Below are 23,205 nucleotides of genomic sequence, written 5' to 3' on the forward strand. Positions count from 1 at the left end.
AATATTTTATCTCGCTCTTCTTTGGATCTTAGAGTTATCAAGCAATCTCTGGGTCTATTCTTCTTCTGCCTTATTCCCAACCTGAATGCACTCTCTATTTTGAACTCTTCTTCTTTCAGATCTTGCTTCCAGAAGTCAGAAAACTCTTTTGTCAAATAATCCACCAAGTTATCTCCTTCCTTTTCCGGCACAAGTCTAATCCTCAGGTTTTTCTCCTTGCGTTGCATATCCTGCATAGAAAGTGTCAGTTCATACTCATCCAGTTTCCTGTACACCGGTGGAAGTTTCCCTTCAACAGCAGTGGCAATTTCCTTAGCTTCTTCAGCTATCTTTCGCGTTGTAGATGAATCTTCCAGTAGTTTCCCAATTGCTTCTGCATTAGAGTTCACTTTATTCCCAAGGTCAGTTATACTTTTAGTATTTAAATCAATTTTCCCAGAGATTTCTTCAATTTTCTTATTTGTTTCAGCACCTTGCTTCTTTAATTCCTCTAGAGAATCACTTATTTTTCCCAAGGCCTTTGTAAATGCATCTTCTGAAGACATTGTTTTCACTCTTGCCTTTGTTGCAGCTGCAGTTCCCGGGGCCCCTGATACAGAGGCCCTTCTTTGCATAGAAGAGTCCACTTTGTATTGTCTACCAGATCTCAAAGTTGTTTCTTGTGGATCTTCTTTCTGTTTACCATCTGCCATAACAAAGTTTTTCGTTCAAGGTCATTCCCACACTCTTAAACTGTCAACAATAAAAAGTTCTCAGGTTTTAAATTCCACTTAATTGCTGAAGCTAGCCAAATCCTCTAGAGGGCGCAAAATCAGTTTCTGAACTTTAAATTGTTCCCACACTTCCAAAAAGCAAAAGCCCTCCAAGTCCCTTACTTTGTAAAAGATCCAAGTTAAAAGTGTCCTGCAAATGACTTACTATGTAACCAAATACGATGTTTCAAGTTGAGAGTAACCAAAGTCTGTATGTCAGTTACTTTCTAACCTTATTTGTAGCAACCGTCTTTAACGGTGTCTTTCCTCCGGCAGTCCGACCCCCAGGTAGTTAAGCAGCGGTAATCAGTTCAATCTCCTTTAAATTAGGCAGGAAATCCCTTTAAAATCTTCTTCCCCCCCTCCCCTGCCTTTTGGGGGGGAGTTCTTTGCTTGGTGTTGGGTTTCTTAGCTCATAAAAGCTCCTGTCAAAAGTTACAGCTTCACTGTCTTTCGCTTTAATCTTGCTGCAGGACGGTAAGCAGACTTCCTTTTTAGTACTTATCCGTCTCGGTGCCCAAATTCATTAATTTTGACGTCCAATTTGTAATGCAAACTCAGTCCTACTCACGGAAAGTTGCTCTTTTTTAGTCCAAAATCTTCGGAAGAAGTCAGCGCTCTCCGCTGATGGCGACGCGGCTTCGCTTCGCAGGCTGGGTAAAAGCGACTCTCAGCACCGCTCCACGCACCCCTCCGCTGATCTATAGCCTTTAAAAAGGCTATTTCCCAACGTCGGGGGGGGCGAAGGTGCCCCCCGAGTCTCCGGTTCACAGGCTACGCGCCTGTGACTTTTAAGGGTCTTTGCTCCGCCGTGAGCAACAAGACCCGAACCCGCGAAGCAGATCTCTCCCGGAGCTCCGGGAGAAATCCGCCATTCAGCGCTGGCGCTAACCCGGAAGTCCTTAAATGGTTTCTCCCCTGTGTGAATCCACTGGTGTAATTTAAGGTCTCCATTCCGACTGAAGCTCTTTCCGCACTCCATACATTTAAATGGTTTCTCCCCTCTGTGAGTCCGTTGATGTCTTCTAAGGCTTCCACTTCGACTGAAACTCTTTCCACACTCCTTACATTTATATGGTTTCTCCCCTCTGTGAGTCCGTTGATGTCTTCGCAGGGTTGCATTGAAACTGAAGCTTTTTCCACACTCCATGCATTTAAATGGTTTCTCCCCTGTGTGAGTCCGTTGATGTCTTCTAAGGCTTCCATTATCACTGAAGCACTTTCCGCACTCCATGCATTTAAATGGTTTCTCCCCTGTGTGAATCCACTGGTGTAATTTAAGGTCTCCATTCCGACTGAAGCTCTTTCCACACTCCATACATTTAAATGGTTTCTCCCCTCTGTGAGTCCGTTGATGTCTTCTAAGGCTTCCACTTCGACTGAAGCTCTTTCCGCACTCCATACATTTAAATGGTTTCTCCCCTCTGTGAGTCCGTTGATGTCTTCTAAGGCTTCCACTTCGATTGAAGCTCTTTCCACACTCCATACATTTAAATGGTTTCTCCCCTGTGTGAGTCCGTTGATGCATATTGAGGTGTCCACTCTTACTGAAGCTCTTTCCACACTCCATACATTTATATGGTTTCTCCCCTGTGTGTGTCCATTGATGCATATTTAGGTGTCCACTCCGACTGAAACTTTTCCCACACTCCATAATTTTAAGTGGTTTCTCCCCTGTTGGAGGTCGTTGATGTGAACTATGTGTGCTCATTCAATGACGCATATTCCACATTTCACACATTTAAATTTCTATTCCTAATGAAACCAAAGGTGACCCATCCCCTGGAGTTCTGACTGTCTTCTCCATCTCCTTCAGAGTGGGAGGAACGGAAATCCTGTTTGGGTTTCAAGGAAGAGAACTAAGGGAAAGAGAACACATCAAGCTCCATTAGCACCTTCTCCTATTTCAACGTCTCCTACATTCCCTCACCTCCTATCCATGCTCCCAATTTTTAGGAAATGAAGTTGCAATGTCATCAAATGATAGTAATTCATCAGCAACTTTCATAATCCTCAATCAATGTTCATAAAGCAGCTTGATTTTTTTTAAAAAATGATGTGCTGTCTCATCTTGTGCCCGTCTTCTGACGCAGGACTATCCTAAAACGACACTGAAAAGCAGGATATTCAAGGCAAATAGATAAACTGTACTTGGTGGAATGTGTAGTTCCTTTAAAATGTAGTATTGATTCACTAATGGCCTGAAGTTGTGTTATTTCTGGGGACATGAATTTATTCCTGTTCTCTCTTAAAGATCATAATCATACAATCTCATGGGGTGTTAGGGGAGTGTTAGTACCTTTGGTGGGGGACATGTTGTGCACCTTCTGGGGTAATCTACCCACCATTGGTCCCCACCCTGCACTCAGCTCTCACCTGTGGCTTCCAGAAACTGTCAGGATGGAATAGGGACCACAATCCCAGGAACAGCTTCAACCGGCAAGCTAAAACAGGTGAGGATAGTTGATGGGTCTCAAATCCTTGGTGTATTAGGGAATTCTGTTGCAGGTGAAGGCAGGCCCTGGTGAATGGAAAGGATGAGAACAACAGTGAATCCCACAGTCAAGAAGGCAGATTCTGCCCATTCTGCAGAGGAAAGTGAGGGCAGATGGGGCTGATCAACCAGGGAAGGGAACCCTTCGAGAAGGAAAACTCTGGTCGTAATACTTTGGTACACTCCCTCACTTCCTCTTGAGTTAGCTTCAGGAGAAGAATAAGCTGCGGAGAAAAACCTACACAAATCCAGAGTGGACTCTCTAAGGCGGTTGGATGGTGTCCTGCACACCTCCTTCCAGCCACTCCTGCAGCCAAGCTGATGCCTAACGTACTGCTCTGCTTTCCTTGGGACCATATAAGCCAGGCTGAGAAGGGGGTCTTGTCTAGGCAGCCCTGAACCCCCAAACACACTGTCCAGCCAGTGCTGCTAACACAGCAGTTTCAGGGGGAGCGATGAACTCAGACCTGTGTATCAAAGTCTCTCCAATGTGGAACAAGGAAAACAGAAGTGCTGTTTATATCACACATCAATTTAAAAGTATTCAGATTATTTGTCTTTTGAAGAAAAGACCACCAAGTATCGTATGGCCCCTTCAAACTTAATGAAAGTCTTGTGCCTGGAGCTTTTGGGGGTGCAGGACCAGGAAAGCTTCTTCCATCATTATCCTTCCAATCGGAATTCAGGCCTCATCATGGAACTGAAACTACCCTGGTTGCTGTGACTCATGATCTCCGATGGTCTAGAGGCTGAGAGGAAAAGCTGTTTCCTGGTTCTGCTGGATCTCTCAGCGGCTTTGGAGACCTTTGACCATGGTATCCTTCTGGACCCTCTAGGGGAGCTGGGGGCCCTGCTATGCAGTGTTTCCCCTTCTTCCTCCTGGGCCATGTCCAGAACTTGGTGTTGGGGGATGAAGGTTCAGACCCTTGGGTGCTCCCTTGTAGGAGCAACAGGGTTGCCGTAAACAATAATCCCACCCACAAACTCTCATTCACACAAAGTCTGTCAATTTGGGGGGGGGGGGTCCACACACCTCACCTGTGCTAATACTGGCAGTCTTTGTCCTGTATAGGCACACCCTGTATGTAGAGCCTCCAGCCACAGTCTATCATGAAAATGGGTCCTTTGACTGCGAAGAATCATGCAATGGCTATCATTGGATGCTGATGGGTTGTATCTCAGCTTGTCAGTCACTCTGACACTGCCTACAAAGAATAAGAGGAACAGAAATGCTTTTGAGGTGCAACTTCTATATCAAGCCTGAGAGCCATTCCACGGACTCTGCACCCCTGTTTCTGATGACAGGTGTACATTATCCTCATCTTCAATGAAGCTGGCAGTGGAAAAGACAATAATGATGGAAGCCTGAGAGAGAGAAAAAGGTTTCTGGCTGCTTCCTGGGTGGGATTGCGGAAACCAAGAGCCGCTTCGGAGAAGGCCTCTCCCCTCCCCTCTTCCTCTTGGAATTTCCTCTCCTCTCCAGGACTTGGCAGAACCGCTGTATCTGCCATTAATTTGATTTTGAATTGATATTAGAACGAATTGATTTTAGAATGCATTTTAATTAATTGCTTATGATTTTATGTAAACTGTTTTACTTTTATTGTTGTAAGCCCCTCTGAGCCTGGCTTCAGCTGGGGAGGGCAGGATATAAATTATTATTATTATTATTATTATTATTATTATTATTATTATTATTATTATTATTTGGACAGGTCAGGGGCTTATGGGGTGGGAATTGGGTGGAGCTTGCAGGAAAGAAGTTGTGTCTTGTTAAAGGAGAAATCTGAGGACCCCCTGGACAAAAAACAAGGACACCAGCCAGGAATACCAGAGCAAAACAGCAGCCGGTAGGCTTGGTCTTTATTGAAGACTGTCGTGACAGGACTCCCACCTGCCACCAGGTGGAACAAGATGGAAGCCCCAAACAAAAGAGAACCCAAACTTTATTAGCTGCTACAATAAACGAAAATCTGCCATTATTCCCTTATGGGGGACACAAGAGCCCTCATAGAGTCCTTTGTAGTTCTCCATTGGTCAGAGGAAAAAACAGAGGCCAACCAGAGAATAATGAGAAGCAAAGCAGCCAGTAAGCCTGATCTTTACTGAACTGTTGCGACAGGGTCTCCCCTCACACGCAGGAGAGGAGAAGGACCCCAAACCAAGATGTGTCTGCCCTTATATAGACATTTTAAATTGCCCACCTTGGAGTCCAAGACCACCCCCAGAAACATCATAACTACTTCACAGAAAGGGTGGGCTAAAGCAGAAATCTGAGGGGGTTGTTTACCCCCTGTCTGGCAAGTTACCTGCTAATGCTTACTTGATTGATACCCTGGGGAGCCTGGCCAGTCTTTTGTAATGATAAGTACTTAGTTCCTGAGCCAGGTCACAGGCTCACCCTATTCAAACCCTTAAGACAGGATTTGTGAAGGAAGAGGCAATGGGGAGGCTGCTCCATTTGACCTTGCAGAGAAAACACCTGGTCAGCCTGGGAGTCAAAATGGCTCCTGTGCAGGTTCAGACATGGGGCCTATATATCTATGTACGTGTTTGCCTGGTACATTTATGAACCTTCATTATATACATAAGACCTTAATTTATTTATTTCACTGCTAATCCCAATGTTACACCCCTCCAAACTACATCATGGTTACATCATGAAAGGGAAGATCTAGTGGCAGTAATCTGAGCATCCTGGACCATAGTCCATAGTTCCCCTTGTCCTCCACCAAACACCCATCGAGTGTAACAAAAGAGAAATTTACATTTCACTGCTAGGAGCAGAAGTGCGTAAGTAGCCAGAGCAGGAAGGGAGGGAGCAAAAAAATACGACCGCCACGTGGCCTGACTTATGCCCCCCCCCAACAAGAAAGGAATCAGCTGCCATGCGGCCTACAGCTGGAGGGTGGCGGATGGCGGGGGCGAGGGAGCCATGCCTCCCCCCCCGCCACTACTAAAAACCAAGAAGGCCCCCCGCCCAGAAAGAATAGCCACAAAATTACAGCCTAGCCTGGCAGAGGGGCCATGTCCCTTCCAATCAGGCCAGAACTTACCTTAATCCAGCCGCCAGAACACACTCCTGAGGATCCTGATTTTGGAAGGAAGAAAACCCAAAGAGGCTTGGACAAAGGGGTCGGCCTCTTTTCTTTGGCCTTTGCCCCACCCCCGGCTGGCCATCCATTGTCCTTCCTGACCAAGGGCGGGTCAAAGGCCGGCCCAAGCAGGTGGGAGGCACCCGCCCAGGTGAGCCCTATCTTGGTGCCACAAACCCCACCCACCTGCGGGAAAGGGTGGGCGGACATTCCCTGTTTCCCAGCCAAGCTAATCACACCATTTTGTCTTCATCTGGGTTGGTTCTTTGTGGAATGGCTACCTGTCTGGCACTCAGGTATCAGGAGGCCAGGGATTATCCCTCAGGCAGAGGGGCTGCTGAGGAGCTGAGCTCACATGTCTATAGGAATTTCTGAAGTTACCCCAGTGAGCCAGTACATAGAGACATTTATCAGTGACTTCTTACATTTGGTATTGTGCAGCAAAGGCCCTTTGAATAGATAGGAAGAATGTGGTGAAGTGCTTTGTGGGGACAACTCACAAAAGTGATGGTGCTGATTTAGGTAGTGGGCTGCATGTGCATGATATCTGCTGAAGGGGCAACCCCCCCAACTTATACATAAATTCCTGCAACAGTCTGGACAGGGCAGGGGCTTATGGGGTGGGAAGAGTATAGAGATTGCAGGAAGGAAGGGGTGGGGGGACACGACCCCCCACTTTCCAGGGATCCCTCTCTGGTCGCCTTGAAGGGGTGGCCGATTCCTGGGTGGGAGGGAGAAGCCAAGGCAGAGAATCCCTGCAGGCGCCACCACGGAGACGTCTCCCCAAATACTGGTCTTCCTAGCTCTCCCCCCCAATTGCTGCCCTTCCCTGCCCCAGGGATGCTCCCCCTCCCCACTTCCTCGACCCCCTTCCTCTGTCCCAGAGTCTCCCCTGAACCCAGAGGCCCCCCCTTGGCGCGGCTCACCCCACGCCCTACGCCCCCCATCTCTCCGTCCGGAGCCCCCCCCCAAAGACGAGCAGGGGAGGGACAGGGGGGTCTCTATCCAAGCGTGCCTCACGCCCGTTAACCCTTTCATGGCCCACCTCTCTCCGTGCTGAACTAACAGAGTCCCTGGGATGCCTGCGCGGGGAAATGGGGCGAGGGGGCTTCGTGGGACCCCCTGGGTGGGCTTCCTAAGGGCCCAAGGAAAACCCCCTTCGCAGGACGCGTGCAGGGATCCAGATGCACGACAGGCGCTTTGGGGAGCTCAAGGGGGTCTCTGGATCCTTCTCTCGCCTCCCCCCGCGACCCCTTTACCTCTTTGTCCACGCTCGTGATTCTCCTTCCTGCAACATCCACGTGGGTGGGGGGATTTACCTGCCGCCCCTCCTTCCCTTTCCGAAAGCGCGCGCCCGTAGAGCTGTGGGGCAGAGCAGCAATCCGGCGCAGAAGCTCCACTTGCGGGAAGAAGCAGGCAATTTGGGAGGGGTCTCTTTCCCCCTCCTCATTCCCAGAACAGAAGTCGGATGGCGAGGAGGAGGTGCAACGTAGGGGGGCGGGATTGGGGTTGAGGGGGCGGGGTGAGAGAAGGATGGGCGGGAGGGGAGGAATGGGGTTGGGGAGAGGAAGGTTTTTCCCCTCCCTTCTTTCTTCTGGGGATCAAGAGAGCGGGGGAGGGGCGGATCCCGGCAATACACTCGCAAAGTGGGGTCTCGCACCCCAAAATGTTTACATTGCAAAATCCTTCCCTCCCCCACCCCACGAGATTAGATCCGTCCGTGTTTTAGGTACTGGTGCACATTGAGCAGCGGCTTGGACTCTGTGACTCCTGTGTTACGGGGGGAAATGGGGCTTTGGCTTTTGCGCACACAGCCCCGACACCCAGGTAAAATTCATGCAAGGAGTGAAGCAGCCCAGAACTAAAGCGCGTTGGAATTTGTACATCCTCAGATAGGTTTTTTCACCTCCTGATGTAGCGATGATGTAGTTATGATGCTCCACGAACTGCATGCTGGGATAAGATAGAAACTTTTAAAAGTCCCTTGTCACCCCATCCTCGGGGTTCAATTCCTCTTTGGACCTGTTGCGCAATAAACTTTGATCTACAGCTATTTGCTCCGGTTGGTGGCCGGACTCCTTCCTTTATTCTGCAGGGACCCACGGGCTCTGCCTGATGAGCTGGGTGGCTGAGCAGCCTCGCACCTGGGCCCCCCCCCCATAACACCAAATTAGCCTTTTATTGAACAGACCTAGGAGTAGACTTAGGGGGCATACAAGACCCGGGATCCGAGCCTTCTTCCCTTGGGGGTTCCCCAGCTGGTGCCTCCCCCCCTTTTCACCCAGCCAGTCCATGACAGCAACAGCAGCAACATCAGTAAAATAAGTATGATAATAATATGCACACTGGTCCTCTGGCTGGAAGATTAATAACTTCTGGGACTATGGAAAAGTATTATCTTCCCCAAATCCCAGAATAAGCAGTAGATCTGTGGTTGCCCCATGGGGTTCATGAGTGAAGATGGGGCCCCCAGGAGACTTCCCTGGTACCTGTAACCCCTCCTTCCCTCTCTTGCAAGAAGGCTTGGGGGGAAATCTCCCATTAAATTACAGTATTTTAAGTTTCTTCTGAATGTGTAGGAGACTGGGAGATGTTCTAGCGAAGAAGCAGTGTTTGGAGATCACACATGGTTGGGGGTGAGAGAGTTTGGTGCAAAAACCAGTCATATGCACCAATTTTTCATGCTTGAGTACAGCAGTTTCAGCAGTAAACAAATACAGCACACAGGATATCTAAGTCAGGCACACAAACCAGCAGAAGGGAGCAAGCGAGGAAAGAGGCTGGAACGACACAGGGCAATGGATGTGTGTCTTTCGTTTCCCCTCGTTTTGGAGGGACGTCAGCAACTCGGCATCTGCAGGGGCTTCACGAAGAAAAGCTTTCTGCCGCTGCTTGCAGGCACATCCCAGAAACACACACTGTGATCTGTGGTGTATTGCCATATCAGTTGTTCTTCGAAGGTTATCGAGATGTGGTCTAGAAACCAGTATTGGACCAGATATCAATATATTGCCGAGCCCTAATCCTCACTCACCACCAGCAAACCAGTTTCATCCTCTCTATCAAAAGGTACTTTACCTCTTAGATTATACTCACATTGTTTGACATTGCCTTCAATATTTCATTGCTGTTCAGTTTTACATATAAACACAAGAACTTCAAATACACGTTGTGTGTTTAAGACTGATTTCCTGCTGAGTTCATTGCTGTGAAGAAAGAGTGGACACTGAAAGGAAAACGTCCCACTCTCCATACATCTAAATGGGTTCTTCCATGGGAAAGTCCCTGGATGTTCCTTAAACACTCCATTGTAAATAAAGCACTTTTTACAATCTTTTCATTTAAACTGCTTCTCAAACTCCAGAATAAGCAGGTTGCCCCATGGGGTTCATAAGTGAAGATGGGCCCACCAGGAGACTTCCCTGGTACCTGCAGCCCCATATTCCCCCTCTTGAACTTAGGCTTTGGGGGGAAATCTCCCATTGAATTTCAGTATTTGAAGATGAGGTTCTGTTGAAGAAGAAGTGTTTGGAGATCATGTAGTGGTAGGGGTGACAGAGTTTGGTGCAAAAACCATCTTGTGTGCTTGAGTACAGCAACTCCAGGGCATGAGCTAAGTAGCAGCAGGGGAGGGGCCACGTGTAGAGCAAGTGCCACACTGAGGTCAAAAAGACACACACAGGCAGCAGGACTTCTTCAGTAATAGTTTACTGAGCTTTCAAAGGCTACAGTTATGACTGGGACCACAGTGAGGCACAAAACTTAGCTCCTGAGAACAAATCATTCATATGGTTTCTCCCCTGTGTGAGTCAGTTGATGCACGCTGAGGTGTCGACTCTGACTGAATTTCCTTCCGCACTCCATGCAATTAAATGGTTTTTCCCCTGTGTGAGTCCGTTGATGTGTTCTAAGGGTTCCATTATCACTAAAGCTCTTTCCGCACTCCATACATTTACATGGTTTCTCCCCTGTGTGAGTCCGTTGATGTCTTCTAAGGTTGCCATTATCATGAAAGCTCTTTCCGCACTCCATACATTTACATGGTTTCTCCCCCGTGTGTGTCCGTTGATGTATTCTAAGGCTTCCTTTGAAACTGAAGCTCTTTCCGCACTCCATACATTTACATGGTTTCTCCCCTGTGTGAGTCCGTTGATGTGTTCTAAGGCTTCCATTGCAACTGAAGCTCTTTCCGCACTCCATACATTCATATGGTTTCTCCCCTGTGTGAGTCCGTTGATGTATTCTAAGGCTTCCTTTGAAACTGAAGCTCTTTCCGCACTCCATACATTCATATGGTTTCTCCCCTGTGTGAGTCCGTTGATGTATTCTAAGGCTTCTTTTGAAACTGAAGCTCTTTCCGCACTCCATACATTTACATGGTTTCTCCCCTATGTGAGTCCGTTGATGTGTTCTAAGGGTTCCATTATCACGAAAGCTCTTTCCGCACTCCATACATTCATATGGTTTCTCCCCTGTGTGAGTCCGTTGATGTCTTCTAAGGGTTCCATTATCACTAAAGCTCTTTCCGCACTCCATGCATTTAAAAGGTTTTTCACCCGTGTGAGTCAGTTGATGCATATTTAGGTGTCCACTCCGACTGAATTTTCTTCCGCACTCCATGCATTTAAATGGTTTTTCCCCTGTGTGAGTCTGTTGATGTCTTCTAAGGGTTCCATTATCACTAAAGCTCTTTCCACACTCCATACATTCACATGGTTTCTCCTCTGTGTGAGTCCGTTGATGTCTTCTAAGGCTTCCTTTGAAACTGAAGCTCTTTCCGCACTCCATACATTCATATGGTTTCTCCCCTGTGTGAGTCCATTGATGTAAATTGAAGTTTCCACTATTACTGAAGCTCTTTCCACAATGCATACATTTATATGATTTCTCCCCTGTGTGAGTCCGTTGATGTGTTCTAAGGGTTCCATTATCACTAAAACTCGTTCCACACTCTATACATTTAAATGGTTTCTCCCCTGTGTGAGTCCGTTGATGTCTTCTAAGTTTTCCATTATCACTAAAGTTCTTTCCGCACTCCATGCATTTAAAAGGTTTTTCACCCGTGTGAGTCAGTTGATGCATATTTAGGTGTCCACTCTGACTGAATTTTCTTCCGCATTCCATGCATTTAAATGGTTTTTCCCCTGTGTGAGTCTGTTGATGTCTTCTAAGGGTTCCATTATCACTAAAGCTCTTTCCACACTCCATACATTCATATGGTTTCTCCCCTGTGTGAGTCCGTTGATGTCTTCTAAGGGTTCTATTATCACTAAAGCTCTTTCCACACTCCATACATTCATATGGTTTCTCTCCTGTGTGAGTCCGTTGATGTGTTCTAAGGTTTCCATTATCATGAAAGCTCTTTCCACACTCCATACATTCATATGGTTTCTCCCCTGTGTGTGTCCGTTGATGTGTTCTAAGTTTTCCATTATCACTAAATCTCTTTCCGCACTCAATGCATTTAAATGGTTTTTCCCCTGTGTGAGTCCATTGATGTCGTCTAAGGTTTGCATTGAAACTGAAGCCCTTTCCACACTCCATACATTCATATGGTTTCTCCCCTGTGTGTGTCCGCTGATGTTTTCTAAGGGATCCACTATCACTAAAGATCCTTCTGCACTCCATGCATTTAAATGGTTTCTCCCCTGTGTGAGTCCGTTGATGTTTTCTAAGGGATCCACTATCACTAAAGCTCTTTCCACACTCCATACATTTATATGGTTTCTCCCCTGTGTGAGTCCCTTGATGTCCTCTAAGGGTTCCATTATCACGAAAGGACTTTCCACACTCCATACATTTACATGGTTTCTCCCCTGTGTGAGTCTGTTGATGTCTTCTAAGGTTTCCAATGAAACGGAAGCTCTTTCCACACTCCATACATTTAAAAGGTTTCTCCCCTGTGTGAGTCAGTTGATGCATATTTAGGCTTCCACTCTGACTGAATTGCCTTCCGCACTCCATGCATTTAAATGGTTTTTCCCCTGTGTGAGTCCGTTGATGTATATTGAGGTGTCCACTCCGACTGAAGTTCTTCCCGCACTCCTTGCATTTGAATCCTTTCTTGCCCATGTGAGTCGGCTGATGTGTTCTATCAATGAAAGTCTTTCCACACTCCATACCTTTAAATGGTTTCGCCACTTTTGGGGTTTGTTTATGTGAGCTATGTGTGCTCATTCAATGAAGCATGTTCCACATTTCACACATTTTAAGGTCTATATCTAATGAAACCAAAGGTGCCCTTTCCCCTGGAAGTCTGTCTCTCTTCTCCATGACCCTCCTCAGCGTGGGAGGAAAGGAAATCCTGTTTGGGTTTCAAGGAAGAGAACAAAGGAAAAGAGAGCATATCAGATGCCATTAGCACCACCTCATATTTCAACATATCCTATATTTCCCCTTCATGCTACCCAGGTTCCAAATTTTGGGGAAATGAAGATGCAATGATGTCAAATGATAGTAATGCATCAGCAACCTTTCATTATCCTCAGTCATCATTAATAAAGCAGCATGATCTTGGAAAACAGCCTTTTCACATCAATTGTTTTCTCACAGGAAATGCAGCTACTCTCTCTCCATGAAAAGGCCCTCTCTGTCTCTGGTTCATCTTTCCTTTGGACATTTCCCATCATCGGCATCATAATCCTACATCCACCCCTGTTTACACCCCTAGATCTTCATGAATCACCTGCACAGTCCCAATGGCCTCAGGAAGTCCATGTGGACCATTATATGAGACCATTATATGAGACCCAGGTCTACATCTTTTCCAGGGACTTTGGTCTGGGTCAGTCGGAGAACTAGTGACAAGGCTTGGTGCTTGGGGTCCTCTGAATGGGTGCTCAGGGAAGCTCCTGTTCTTGGAGATGGACCTCCGTCTAGATGCCTCACATTGCATGGAGAGAGCAGGAGCAGCAGAAGGAAAGCAGCTGGCGCATGGGAATCCCAGACGGAAACACCCACCTCAATTGTTCTTTATAATAATGATGTGCTGCCTGATCTCTTGCACCGTCTTCTGACACAGGACTATCCTAATCTGGCACTGAAAAGCTGGATATTAAAAGCAAATGGATAACTCTACTTAGTGGAAACTTCATCCTTGAATATGTAGTACTGATTCATTAACAACCTGAAGTTGTGCTATTTCTTGAGATATGAATTTATTCCTGATCTGAGCGTTTTTTCCTACTCTGCTAACTATATGTCAGTCTAGGAGATCGTTATGAAGGAGCAAGATCTGAGACCTAGAGCCCTAAACAGGCTCGGCCCTGTAGACCTGAAGGAGTGTCTCCAGCTCCATCCTTCCCTCTGAACACTGAGGTTCTCCTCTGAGGGTCTTCTGCTGGTTCCCTCCCTTCAGAGGTCAAGGAAATGAACAACTACCTGACATTTAGAAGACAGTTGAAGGGAGACCTGTATTAGGAGGTTTATAATGTTTGATGTTTTACTGTCTTTTATGTGTACTGGAAACCCAACCAGATGGGCAGGGTATAAATACTACAATCAGTTGTATTATCTTGTGATTTTTTTGTAGTTATTTTGGAATTCGTAGTGCAATATCAGGTCATGAAATGTTTTGGGTGGAGAAAATCACAGGGTTGCCGTAAACAATAATCCCACCCACACACCCTCATTCACATACAGTCTGTAAATTTGGGGAGGTCACACACCTCACCTGTGCTAATACTGGCAGTCTTTGGCTTGCATAGGCACACCCTGTCTGTAGAGCCTCCAGCCACAAGTACTGTCTATCATGAAAATGGGTCCTTTGACTGGGAAGTATCTCAGCTTGTCAGTCACTCTGACATTGCCCATAAAAAGTAAGAGGAACAGAAATGCCTTTGAGGCGCACCTTCTATAGCAATCCTGAGATCAATTAAATAGGTTCTGCACCTCCTTGGGTGGGAGGGAGAAGGCAAGGCCGCCCCTCCGGAGATTCCTCGTGGGCGCACGATGGAGACGTCTCCCCAAAGACTGGTCTCCCCCCCGCCCCCCGCCAGTGCTTCGCTTCCTTACCCCAGGGATGCTCCCCTCCCTCCTCCCCCCGGCTCCCCCCACCCTTGGCCCCCTCCCTCTCTCCCGGAGTCTCCCCTGCACCCAGAGGCCCCTTTGGCGCGGCTCACCCCTCGCCATGCGCGACCCAGGGATGCCTGCGCGGGGGAAACGGGGCCAGGGAGTCCTCGTGGGACCCCGTGGGTGGGCGCCCATGTCCTCCCCTGCCGAGGAAAGCCCCCTTCGCAGCACACGTTCAGGGGTCCAGGCCCTCTCTGGGTCCTCCTCTCCCCCCCCCCCGCGACCCCTTTACCTCTTTGTCCTCGCTCCCGATTCTCAATTCCTTTCCTGCAACATCGATGTTTTTTGGGGGGGTCCCCTGCCGCCCCTCCTCCCCTTTCCGAAAGGGCGCGCCCCTAGAGCTATGGCGCTGAGCGGCAATCCGGCGTAGAAGCTCCACTTCCGGGAGAAGCAGTCAGGTTGGGAGGAGGCTCACCCCTCCCTTATTCCCGGAGCAGAAGCCGGATTGGAGGAGGAGGAGGAGGAGGAGGAGGAGGAGGAGGAGGAGGATCCTGATATTTTCAAAGGAGACGCCCAGGACAGCCTTGCAGCTAGAGGGATGTCTGAATACTATTATGGTTCTTATTGGAAGAGGGCAGTTTAAAGGTGTGAGAAACTGGGGTTGTTGACAGGGGTGGGTGACGGGTCCATGTTTCTGAATGCCAAAGACTCCTACTTTGGGACAAATCTGTGATGCATCAAAGATGCTGTGGAAAAATGTATTGTGGGAAATGGGGAGAGGTCTTAAAAATCCATGCAACCATCTTCTCGGGGTTCCTACTCTTGGTGTGTTTGAACCTTGTTGCAACACATAATGTTCACGTCAACTGACTGCCGTTTGCTTCTTTAACTTGGCTGGATTCTCCTTCTTTTGCTGACCGGAGGGACCCCCGGGGAGTGGCACCCTGACGAGCTGGGCAGCGAAGGAAATCCGCACCCGGGGATATCTTCCTTCTCAACTCCTTCCCACCTGAGCCTCACCCCCTTACCTAAAAGCCAGACACAGCACAATGTGACAGGATTGTGACTCCTGCCCTCAGCAAACAAAATAGCTTTCCCCCCCCCCAGCAAAGCAACCCCGGGATGCTGAGGTCCCCCAATCCTTGAAATGAAAAGGGGAGGGGCTCGGGAAACCTTCCGGGAGCAGGCGGGGAGGGGGCTGCCCAGGCCCCAGAAGCTCCTTCTCGCTGGTTCCTCCCCATCGCCCTCCTGCTGCCTGCCTCCCCTCCGCTTCTACTGGTCCTTTGCAAGTGCGGCGGAGCTCTAGTCCCCCCGGCCCCCCCGAAGTTCCCTTAAGAGCCCCACGTTGCACGGGGCAGGCTCACCTGCAGCGAAACAAAACGCAGCTGCCCTGGCAGAGTGGAGCCAGGCTGGGGGCACCGTGGGGACCCCAGAAATGTGTCCCTAGAAGAAATGCGCCTCCCCCCTTCTCTGGTGCTCAAGTGCTGCCGGTGGGCTTCCCAGAAGAGGCCCCTGCTTGGCCCCTGGGAGGACAGGGGCCCCCGTGGGCCTGATCCTGCAGGGCTCACCTGACGTTCTGATGCACGTGAACCCTCCTTTGTCCTTCAGGGAGAACAGGATTTCCCAAACTTAGGTCTCCAGCTGCTTTTGGAGTACAGCTCCCATCACCCCGAGCTAGCAAGACCAGTGGTCAGGGATGATGGGAATTGTAGTCAGGCCCTCCAGGTGGCTCTGGCAACTGAGCCCAGCTGCAAGTGACAAGGGTGAGGGGGGGGATTCCTTCCTGGTGTTACGGAAATTACAGGGGAGGGGGTTACCATCTGACATTATGCCCTGGAACGAGGAACCCCAAACGCCTCTCCCCTCAGTCGCAAAAGCACGACTCACCCATCTTATAAATACAGGAAAACACGGTCTCTGCATATTATGGATGGGATTTACGGACTTTGTGTTTTATGAATGAGATTTATGAATAACTGAAGCTCACCAATCAAGAGCGCTGTGTTTTGACAGCTAGCCAATGGGGGAATCCGTAGACGGCTGAAACTGCCTCCAAACCAGCCTTTCAGCTCAGCCTTTGCATGCTTTTCTGAGCACCTTCCTGCTGCTCAAACTATGGGTACTGTATATTAAAGCCATTTTGGTTTCGATTGCCTAAAGTTACAAAGATTGTGTCTGAATGTATCCTTTCAACTTGACAGCTCAGAGAATGATACCTAAATTTGTAAATTCATATAAAATCCATACTTTAACCGATTCTTCCCATTCCAACGCCATTTTCACTCTTAAGAAAAAGCAAATTTAGGCTTCACCCTCCTCCATGACCTTGGAAGCGGATAGCCACGTAGGCAGTGAGAACAAGGCCTCCTGCCAAAATCCCCTGAGCGTGAGAGCACGTACACTTCGCCCCACCCAGGGAGTGACCAAGGGGCGACAACAGACTTCCACAGAGGCAGCTGACCAAGCCAGGTGTCGCAGGAAACCCCCTCCCCCAATCATTCAGTTTTTACAAACTTGACACACACACGCACCCACACACTACATACGCTACGCTTCTGTTATAAATTCATAGAAAATCAAGCATACATCGAATCTGCACCGTTCCACTTCTTTTTACTCCATGAAGGAAGGACTACAAAATGGGGAAGGTCTGATACAGGGCAGCCATAATCCCTTCAGCATACCAGCACATCCACAGGAGCCCTGACCAGTTGGCATGGCAACCTTGATGGTCCCAGACAGAAGACCATCAAGGACACAACGGACTTGCATATGGGAGTAGATTCAACACGGACTGGAACAAAGGACAATGATCAGATCTCCCCTCTGGGGGCAGGAAACTGTCAACTCCCCTTTGTCTTCTGGAAGAGACTCGTGGGGAGGGGGAAAGAGGAACCAGCCAGGTGTCAAGATACTCAGGTTACTTCCACAACCCCTCCCTCAACCCCTCCTGTTTGTGATGTGTCAATGATGTAGTCATGATGTAGTTTTGATGTAGTTCCAGGGGTGTAGTTTGGGGGATTAGTAGCTAATAAAAGTTGGGGTCTTCTTTTGTTCGGGACTTCCATTTTGCTTCATCTTCTTGTGGGTGGGAGTCCTGTTGCGACAGTTTCCAATAAAGGCCAAGCCTACAGGCTGCTGTTTTGCTCCAAATTGTCCTAGTTGGTTTCTTTTTTGTCCAAGGGAGCCCTCGGATTCCTCCGTTAACACAGGTGTTCTGAAAGCCCAGCTCAGGAGAAGCCCTGAGGGCAAGGATGTAATTTGATTATGAATTGATTTTAGAATGTATTTCAATTAATTGATTGTGATTTTATGTAAACTGTGTTACTTTTACTGTTGTTAGCTGCTCTGAGCCCGGCTTTGGCTGGGGAGGGTGGGAAATAAATATATTTTATTTTATTCATCATCATCATTAATAATAATATTATTATTATTATTAGAGTGGCAGCTCGGGTTACAGACGCTTCAGGTTACAGACTCTGCTAACCCAGAAATAGTACCTTGGGGTAAGAACTATGCTTCAGGATGAGAACAGAAATCGTGCAGTGGTGGCACAGCAGCAGCGGGAGGCCCCATTAGCTAAAGTGGTACCTCAGGTTCAGAACAGTTTCAGGTTAAGAACAGAACTCCGGAATGAATTAAGTTCTTAACCCGATGTACTACTGTATTGTGTCGATAGTTTTCTTGATGTTTAGGTGATGGGTACTGGAGAGGTGTCCAGAGATGTATCTGATAGAGTGACCAATTGTTGCACTTGTGTAACCCTTTGATACATACTAGTGAAGATGCTACTTGAAAAGTATTCTGGGTGAAGGGGGGAAGTTTTAAAAGTCGATGTAAATTGTCCAGGGTTGCTCAAACAAAGAGAGATGCAAGGAGCTCCAAAAGGACCTCTCCAAATGGGGTGAATGGGCAGAAAATACAGCATCATAAAGTGATGCAAAAAAACCTACACCCATTAATATAATGTATAGGCTCATGGGTCTGAACTGGATTTCTCTGTGTGCTCTAGGAGACCAGGGGAGAGGGGAGCTGGTCGCAGACAGAGGGGGAGTCTCCCTGGATGCTTCAGTAGCCAGGCTCTTCTGGGTCTCCTGGCCCCTCTTCTCCTCCCTCTGAGCCTGAACTGCTCTCTGTCCCAGCCTCTTCCTGCTCACCAAACCCTGTTTCCTCCTCAGCTTGCAACACCTCCCCTCCCGTTCTGCTCCATTTTCACCCTCTATCTGCTGATCGCCATCCCACCACCAGTCCCCAGGATCTGAGCCTTCTTCCTTGTGGGTCCCCCAGACTGGTGTCTCCTCCACCCCTGTACACAGCCAGTCCATGACAGCAAAAGCAGCAGCAACAGTAAAATCAGTAGGATAGTAATAAGGACTGTGGTCCTCTGGCAGGAAGACTCCCTAAGCATGATTGACTAATAACCTCTGGAAAAATATTATCCTCCCCAACCCCAGAATAAGCAGTAGCGCTGGGGTTCCCCTATGTGGTTCATGAGTGAAGATGGGCCCTCCAGGAGACTTTCCTGGTACCTACAACCCATCCTTCCCCATCTTGCAGTTAGGCTTGGGGGGGGGGAGGAATCTCTCATTAAATTTTAAGTTTTCTTCAGAACGTGCAGGGGGCAGGGATGAAGTTCTGTTGAATGTTTGGGGATCATGCGGTGGTGGGGATGACAGAGTTTGGTGTAAAAACCACTCTGACACAAAAGTACCCATCTTTCATGCTTGAGTACAGTGACTCCAGGGCCTTAGCCAAGTATCGGCGGGGTAGGGGCCACGTGTAGAACAATTCCCACACTGACGTCAAAAACACAAACAGAAGCAGCAGAAATTCTTCCGTAATACTTTACTGAGCTTTCAAAGCATACAGTTCTCACTGGGTCCCCAGTGAGGCACAAAACTTAGCTCCTGAGAGCAGATCCAGTTTCAGCAGTAAAAAAATACAGCACACAGGATATCTAAGTCAGGCACACACACCGGCAGAAGGGAGCAAGCGAGGAAAGAGGCTGGAACGACACAGGGCAATGGATGTGTGTCTTTCGTTTCCCCTCGTTTTGGAGGGACGTCAGCAACTCGGCATCTGCAGGGGCTTCACGAAGAAAAGCTTTTTGCCGCTGCTTGCAGGCACATCCCAGAAACACACACTGCGATTGACAGTGTATTGCCATATCAGTTGTTCTTCGAAGGTTATCGAGATGTGGTCTAGAAACCAGTATTGGACCAGATATCAATATAGAGCCCAGCCCTAATCCTCACTCACCACCAGCAAACCAGATTCATCCTCTCTATCAAAAGGTACTTTACCTCTTAGATTATACTCACATTGTTAGACATTGCCTTCAATATTTCATTGCTGTTCAGTTTTACATATAAACACAAGAATTTCAAATACACATCGCGTGTTTAAGACTGATTTCGTGCTGAGTTCATTGCTGTGAAGAAAGAGTGGACACTGAAAGGAAAACATCCCACTCTCCATACATCTAAATGGGTTCTTCCATGGGAAAGTCCCTGGATGTTCCTTAAACACTCCATTGTAAATAAAGCACTTTTTGCAATCTTTTCATTTAAACTGCTTCTCAAACTCCAGAATAAGCAGGTTGTCCCATGGGGTTCATGAGTGAAGATGGACCCACCAGGAGACTTCCCTGGTACCTGCAGCCCCACATTCCCCGTCTTGAACTTAGGCTTTGGGGGGAAATCTCCCATTGAATTTCAGTATTTCAAGATGAGGTTCTGTTGAAGAAGAAGTGTTTGGAGATCATGTAGTGGTAGGGGTGACAGAGTTTGGTGCAAAAACCATCTTGTGTGCTTGAGTACAGCAACTCCAGGGCATGAGCTAAGTAGCAGCAGGGGAGGGGCCACGTGTAGAGCAAGTGCCACACTGAGGTCAAAAAGACACACACAGGCAGCAGGACTTCTTCAGTAATAGTTTACTGAGCTTTCAAAGGCTACAGTTATGACTGGGACCACAGTGAGGCACAAAACTTAGCTCCCGAGAACAAATCATTCATATGGTTTCTCCCCTGTGTGAGTCAGTTGATGCACGCTGAGGTGTCCACTCTGACTGAATTTCCTTCCGCACTCCATGCATTTAAATGGTTTTTCCCCTGTGTGAGTCCGTTGATGTCTTCTAAGGGTTCCATTATCACGAAAGCTCTTTCCGCACTCCATACATTTACATGGTTTCTCCCCTGTGTGAGTCTGTTGATGTCTTCTAAGGTTGCCATTAGCACGAAAGCTCTTTCCGCACGCCATACATTCATATGGTTTCTCCCCTGTGTGAGTCCGTTGATGTGTTCTAAGGATTCCATTATCACGAAAGCTCTTTCCGCATTCCATACATTCATATGGTTTCTCCCCTGTGTGAGTCCGTTGATGTATTCTAAGGCTTCCACTATCTCTGAAGCTCTTTCCGCACTCCATACATTCATATGGTTTCTCCCCTGTGTGAGTCCGTTGATGTATATTGAAGTTTCCACTATTACTGAAGCTCTTTCCACAATGCATACATTTATATGGTTTCTCCCCTGTGTGAGTCCGTTGATGTGTTCTAAGTTTTTCATTATCACTAAAGCTCTTTCCACACTCTATACATTTAAATGGTTTCTCCCCTGTGTGAGTCCGTTGATGTCTTCTAAGTTTTCCATTATCTCTAAAGCTCTTTCCGCACTCCATGCATTTAAAAGGTTTTTCACCCGTGTGAGTCAGTAGATGCATATTTAGGTGTCCACTCTGACTGAATTTTCTTCCGCACTCCATGCATTTAAATGGTTTTTCCCCTGTGTGAGTCCGTTGATGTGTTCTAAGGGTTCCATTATCACTAAAGCTCTTTCCACACTCCATACATTCATATGGTTTCTCCCCTGTGTGAGTCCACTGATGTGTTCTAAGGGTTCTATTATCACGAAAGCTCTTTCCGCATTCCATACATTCATATGGTTTCTCCCCTGTGTGAGTCCGTTGATGTGTTCTAAGGGTTCCATTATTACGAAAGCTCTTTCCGCACTCCATACATTCATATGGTTTCTCTCCTGTGTGAGTCCGTTGATGTGTTCTAAGGGTTCTATTATCACGAAAGCTCTTTCCGCACTCCATACATTCATATGGTTTCTCTCCTGTGTGAGTCCGTTGATGTGTTCTAAGGGTTCTATTATCACAAAAGCTCTTTCCACACTCTATACATTTAAATGGTTTCTCCCCTGTGTGAGTCTCTTGATGTCTTCTAAGTTTTCCATTATCACTAAATCTCTTTCCGCACTCAATGCATTTAAATGGTTTTTCCCCTGTGTGAGTCCGTTGATGTCGTCTAAGGTTTGCATTGAAACTGAAGCTCTTTCCACACTCCATACATTCATATGGTTTCTCCCCTGTGTGTGTCCGATGATGTGTTCTAAGGTTTCCATTATCACAAAAGCTCTTTCCACACTCCATACATTCATATGGTTTCTCCCCTGTGTGAGTCCGTTCATGTCGTCTAAGGATTGCATTGAAACTGAAGCTCTTTCCGCACTCCATACATTCATATGATTTCTCCCCTGTGTGAGTCTCTTGATGTCCTCTAAGGGTTCCATTATCACGAAAGGTCTTTCCACACTCCATACATTTAAAAGGTTTCTCCCCTGTGTGAGTCAGTTGATGCATATTTAGTTGTCCACTCTGACTGAATTTCCTTCCGCACTCCATGCATTTAAATGGTTTCTCCCCTGTGTGAGTCCGTTGATGTATATTGAGGTGTCCACTCTGACTGAAGTTTTTCCCACACTCCTTGTATTTGAATCCTTTCTTGCCCATGTGAGTCGGCTGATGTGTTCTATCAGTGAAAGTCTTTCCACACTCCATACCTTTAAATGGTTTCACCACTTTTGGGGTTTGTTTATGTGAGCTATGTGTGCCCATTCAATGAAGCATGTTCCACATTTCACACATTTTAAGGTCTATATCTAATGAAACCAAAGGTGCCCTTTCCCCTGGAAGTCTGTCTCTCTTCTCCATGACCCTCCTCAGCGTGGGAGGAAAGGAAATCCTGTTTGGGTTTCAAGGAAGAGAACAAAGGAAAAGAGAGCATATCAGATGCCATTAGCAGCACCTCATATTTCAACATATCCTATATTTCCCCTTCATCCTACCCAGGTTCCGAATTTTGGGGAAATGAAGATGCAATGATGTCAAATGATAGTAATGCATCAGCAACCTTTCATTATCCTCAGTCATCATTAATAAAGCAGCATGATCTTGGAAAACAGCCTTTTCACATCAATTGTTTTCTCACAGGAAATGCAGCTACTCTCTCTCCATGAAAAGGCCCTCTCTGTCTCTGGTTCATCTTTCCTTTGGACATTTCCCATCATCGGCATCATAATCCTCCATCCACTCCTGTTTACACCCCTAGGTCTTCATGAATCACCTGCACAGTCCCAATGGCCTCAGGAAGTCCATGTGGACCATTATATGAGACCCAGGTCTACATCTTTTCCAGGGACTGTGGTCTGGGTCAGTCAGAGAACTAGTGACAAGGCTTGGTGCTTGGGGTCCGCTGAATGGGTGCTCAGGGAAGCTCCTGTTCTTGGAGATGGACCTCCGTCTACATGCCTTGCATTGCATGGAGAGAGCAGGAGCAGCAGAAGGAAAGCAGCTGGCGCATGGGAATCCCAGACGGAAACACCCACCTCAATTGTTCTTTATAATAATGATGTGCTGCCTGATCTCTTGCACTGTCTTCTGACACAGGACTATCCTAATTTGGCACTGAAAAGCTGGATATTAAAGGCAAATGGATAACTTTACTTAGTGGAAACTTCATCCTTGAATATGTAGTACTGATTCATTAACAACCTGAAGTTGTGCTATTTCTT

The 23,205-nt window shown here is 47.4% G+C and overlaps 3 protein-coding genes across 4 annotated transcripts in view; all 3 read right to left on the bottom strand.

Annotated features, from left to right (window-relative positions):
- The window catches only part of LOC128421997 (zinc finger protein ZFP2-like), a 54,131-nt gene extending 49,781 nt beyond the window's left edge, over nt 1-4,350 (bottom strand). The window contains exon 1 of the mRNA XM_053405429.1: nt 4,325-4,350. The gene's annotated coding sequence lies outside the window, so the exon portion shown is untranslated. The remainder of the gene's footprint in view (nt 1-4,324) is intronic.
- LOC128422529 (zinc finger protein 208-like) lies at nt 784-12,701 on the bottom strand. Its single transcript, XM_053406623.1, has 3 exons — nt 10,298-12,701; nt 1,661-2,342; nt 784-796 (listed from the first exon to the last, which is right to left on the bottom strand). The coding sequence occupies exons 1-3, from the start codon at nt 12,516-12,518 to the stop codon at nt 784-786; spliced, it is 2,916 nt and encodes a 971-aa protein (XP_053262598.1). The 5' UTR covers nt 12,519-12,701.
- A 6,480-nt stretch (nt 12,702-19,181) lies between these two features.
- Nucleotides 19,182-23,205, bottom strand: part of LOC128421962 (oocyte zinc finger protein XlCOF6-like) — a 29,204-nt gene continuing 25,180 nt past the window's right edge. For both annotated transcript variants that reach the window (XM_053405351.1, XM_053405352.1), the window contains one exon: nt 19,182-22,376. In XM_053405351.1, coding sequence (XP_053261326.1) covers nt 20,357-22,249 — 1,893 coding nt within the window. In that variant the 5' untranslated portion in view covers nt 22,250-22,376 and the 3' untranslated portion in view covers nt 19,182-20,356. The remainder of the gene's footprint in view (nt 22,377-23,205) is intronic.

Source organism: Podarcis raffonei, chromosome 10, assembly GCF_027172205.1.
Source record: "Podarcis raffonei isolate rPodRaf1 chromosome 10, rPodRaf1.pri, whole genome shotgun sequence".
In the NCBI taxonomy this organism is placed as follows: domain Eukaryota; kingdom Metazoa; phylum Chordata; class Lepidosauria; order Squamata; family Lacertidae; genus Podarcis; species Podarcis raffonei.

Coding starts and splice junctions, on each gene's coding strand:
- LOC128422529 (XM_053406623.1), bottom strand. CDS start 12,518: ATGAGCACACATAGCTCACATAAACAAACCCCAAAAGTGGCGAAACCA. Junction 2,343..10,297: donor TCACACAGGGGAGAAACCAT/GTAAATGTATGG, acceptor GGACACACACAG/GGGAGAAACCATATAAATGT.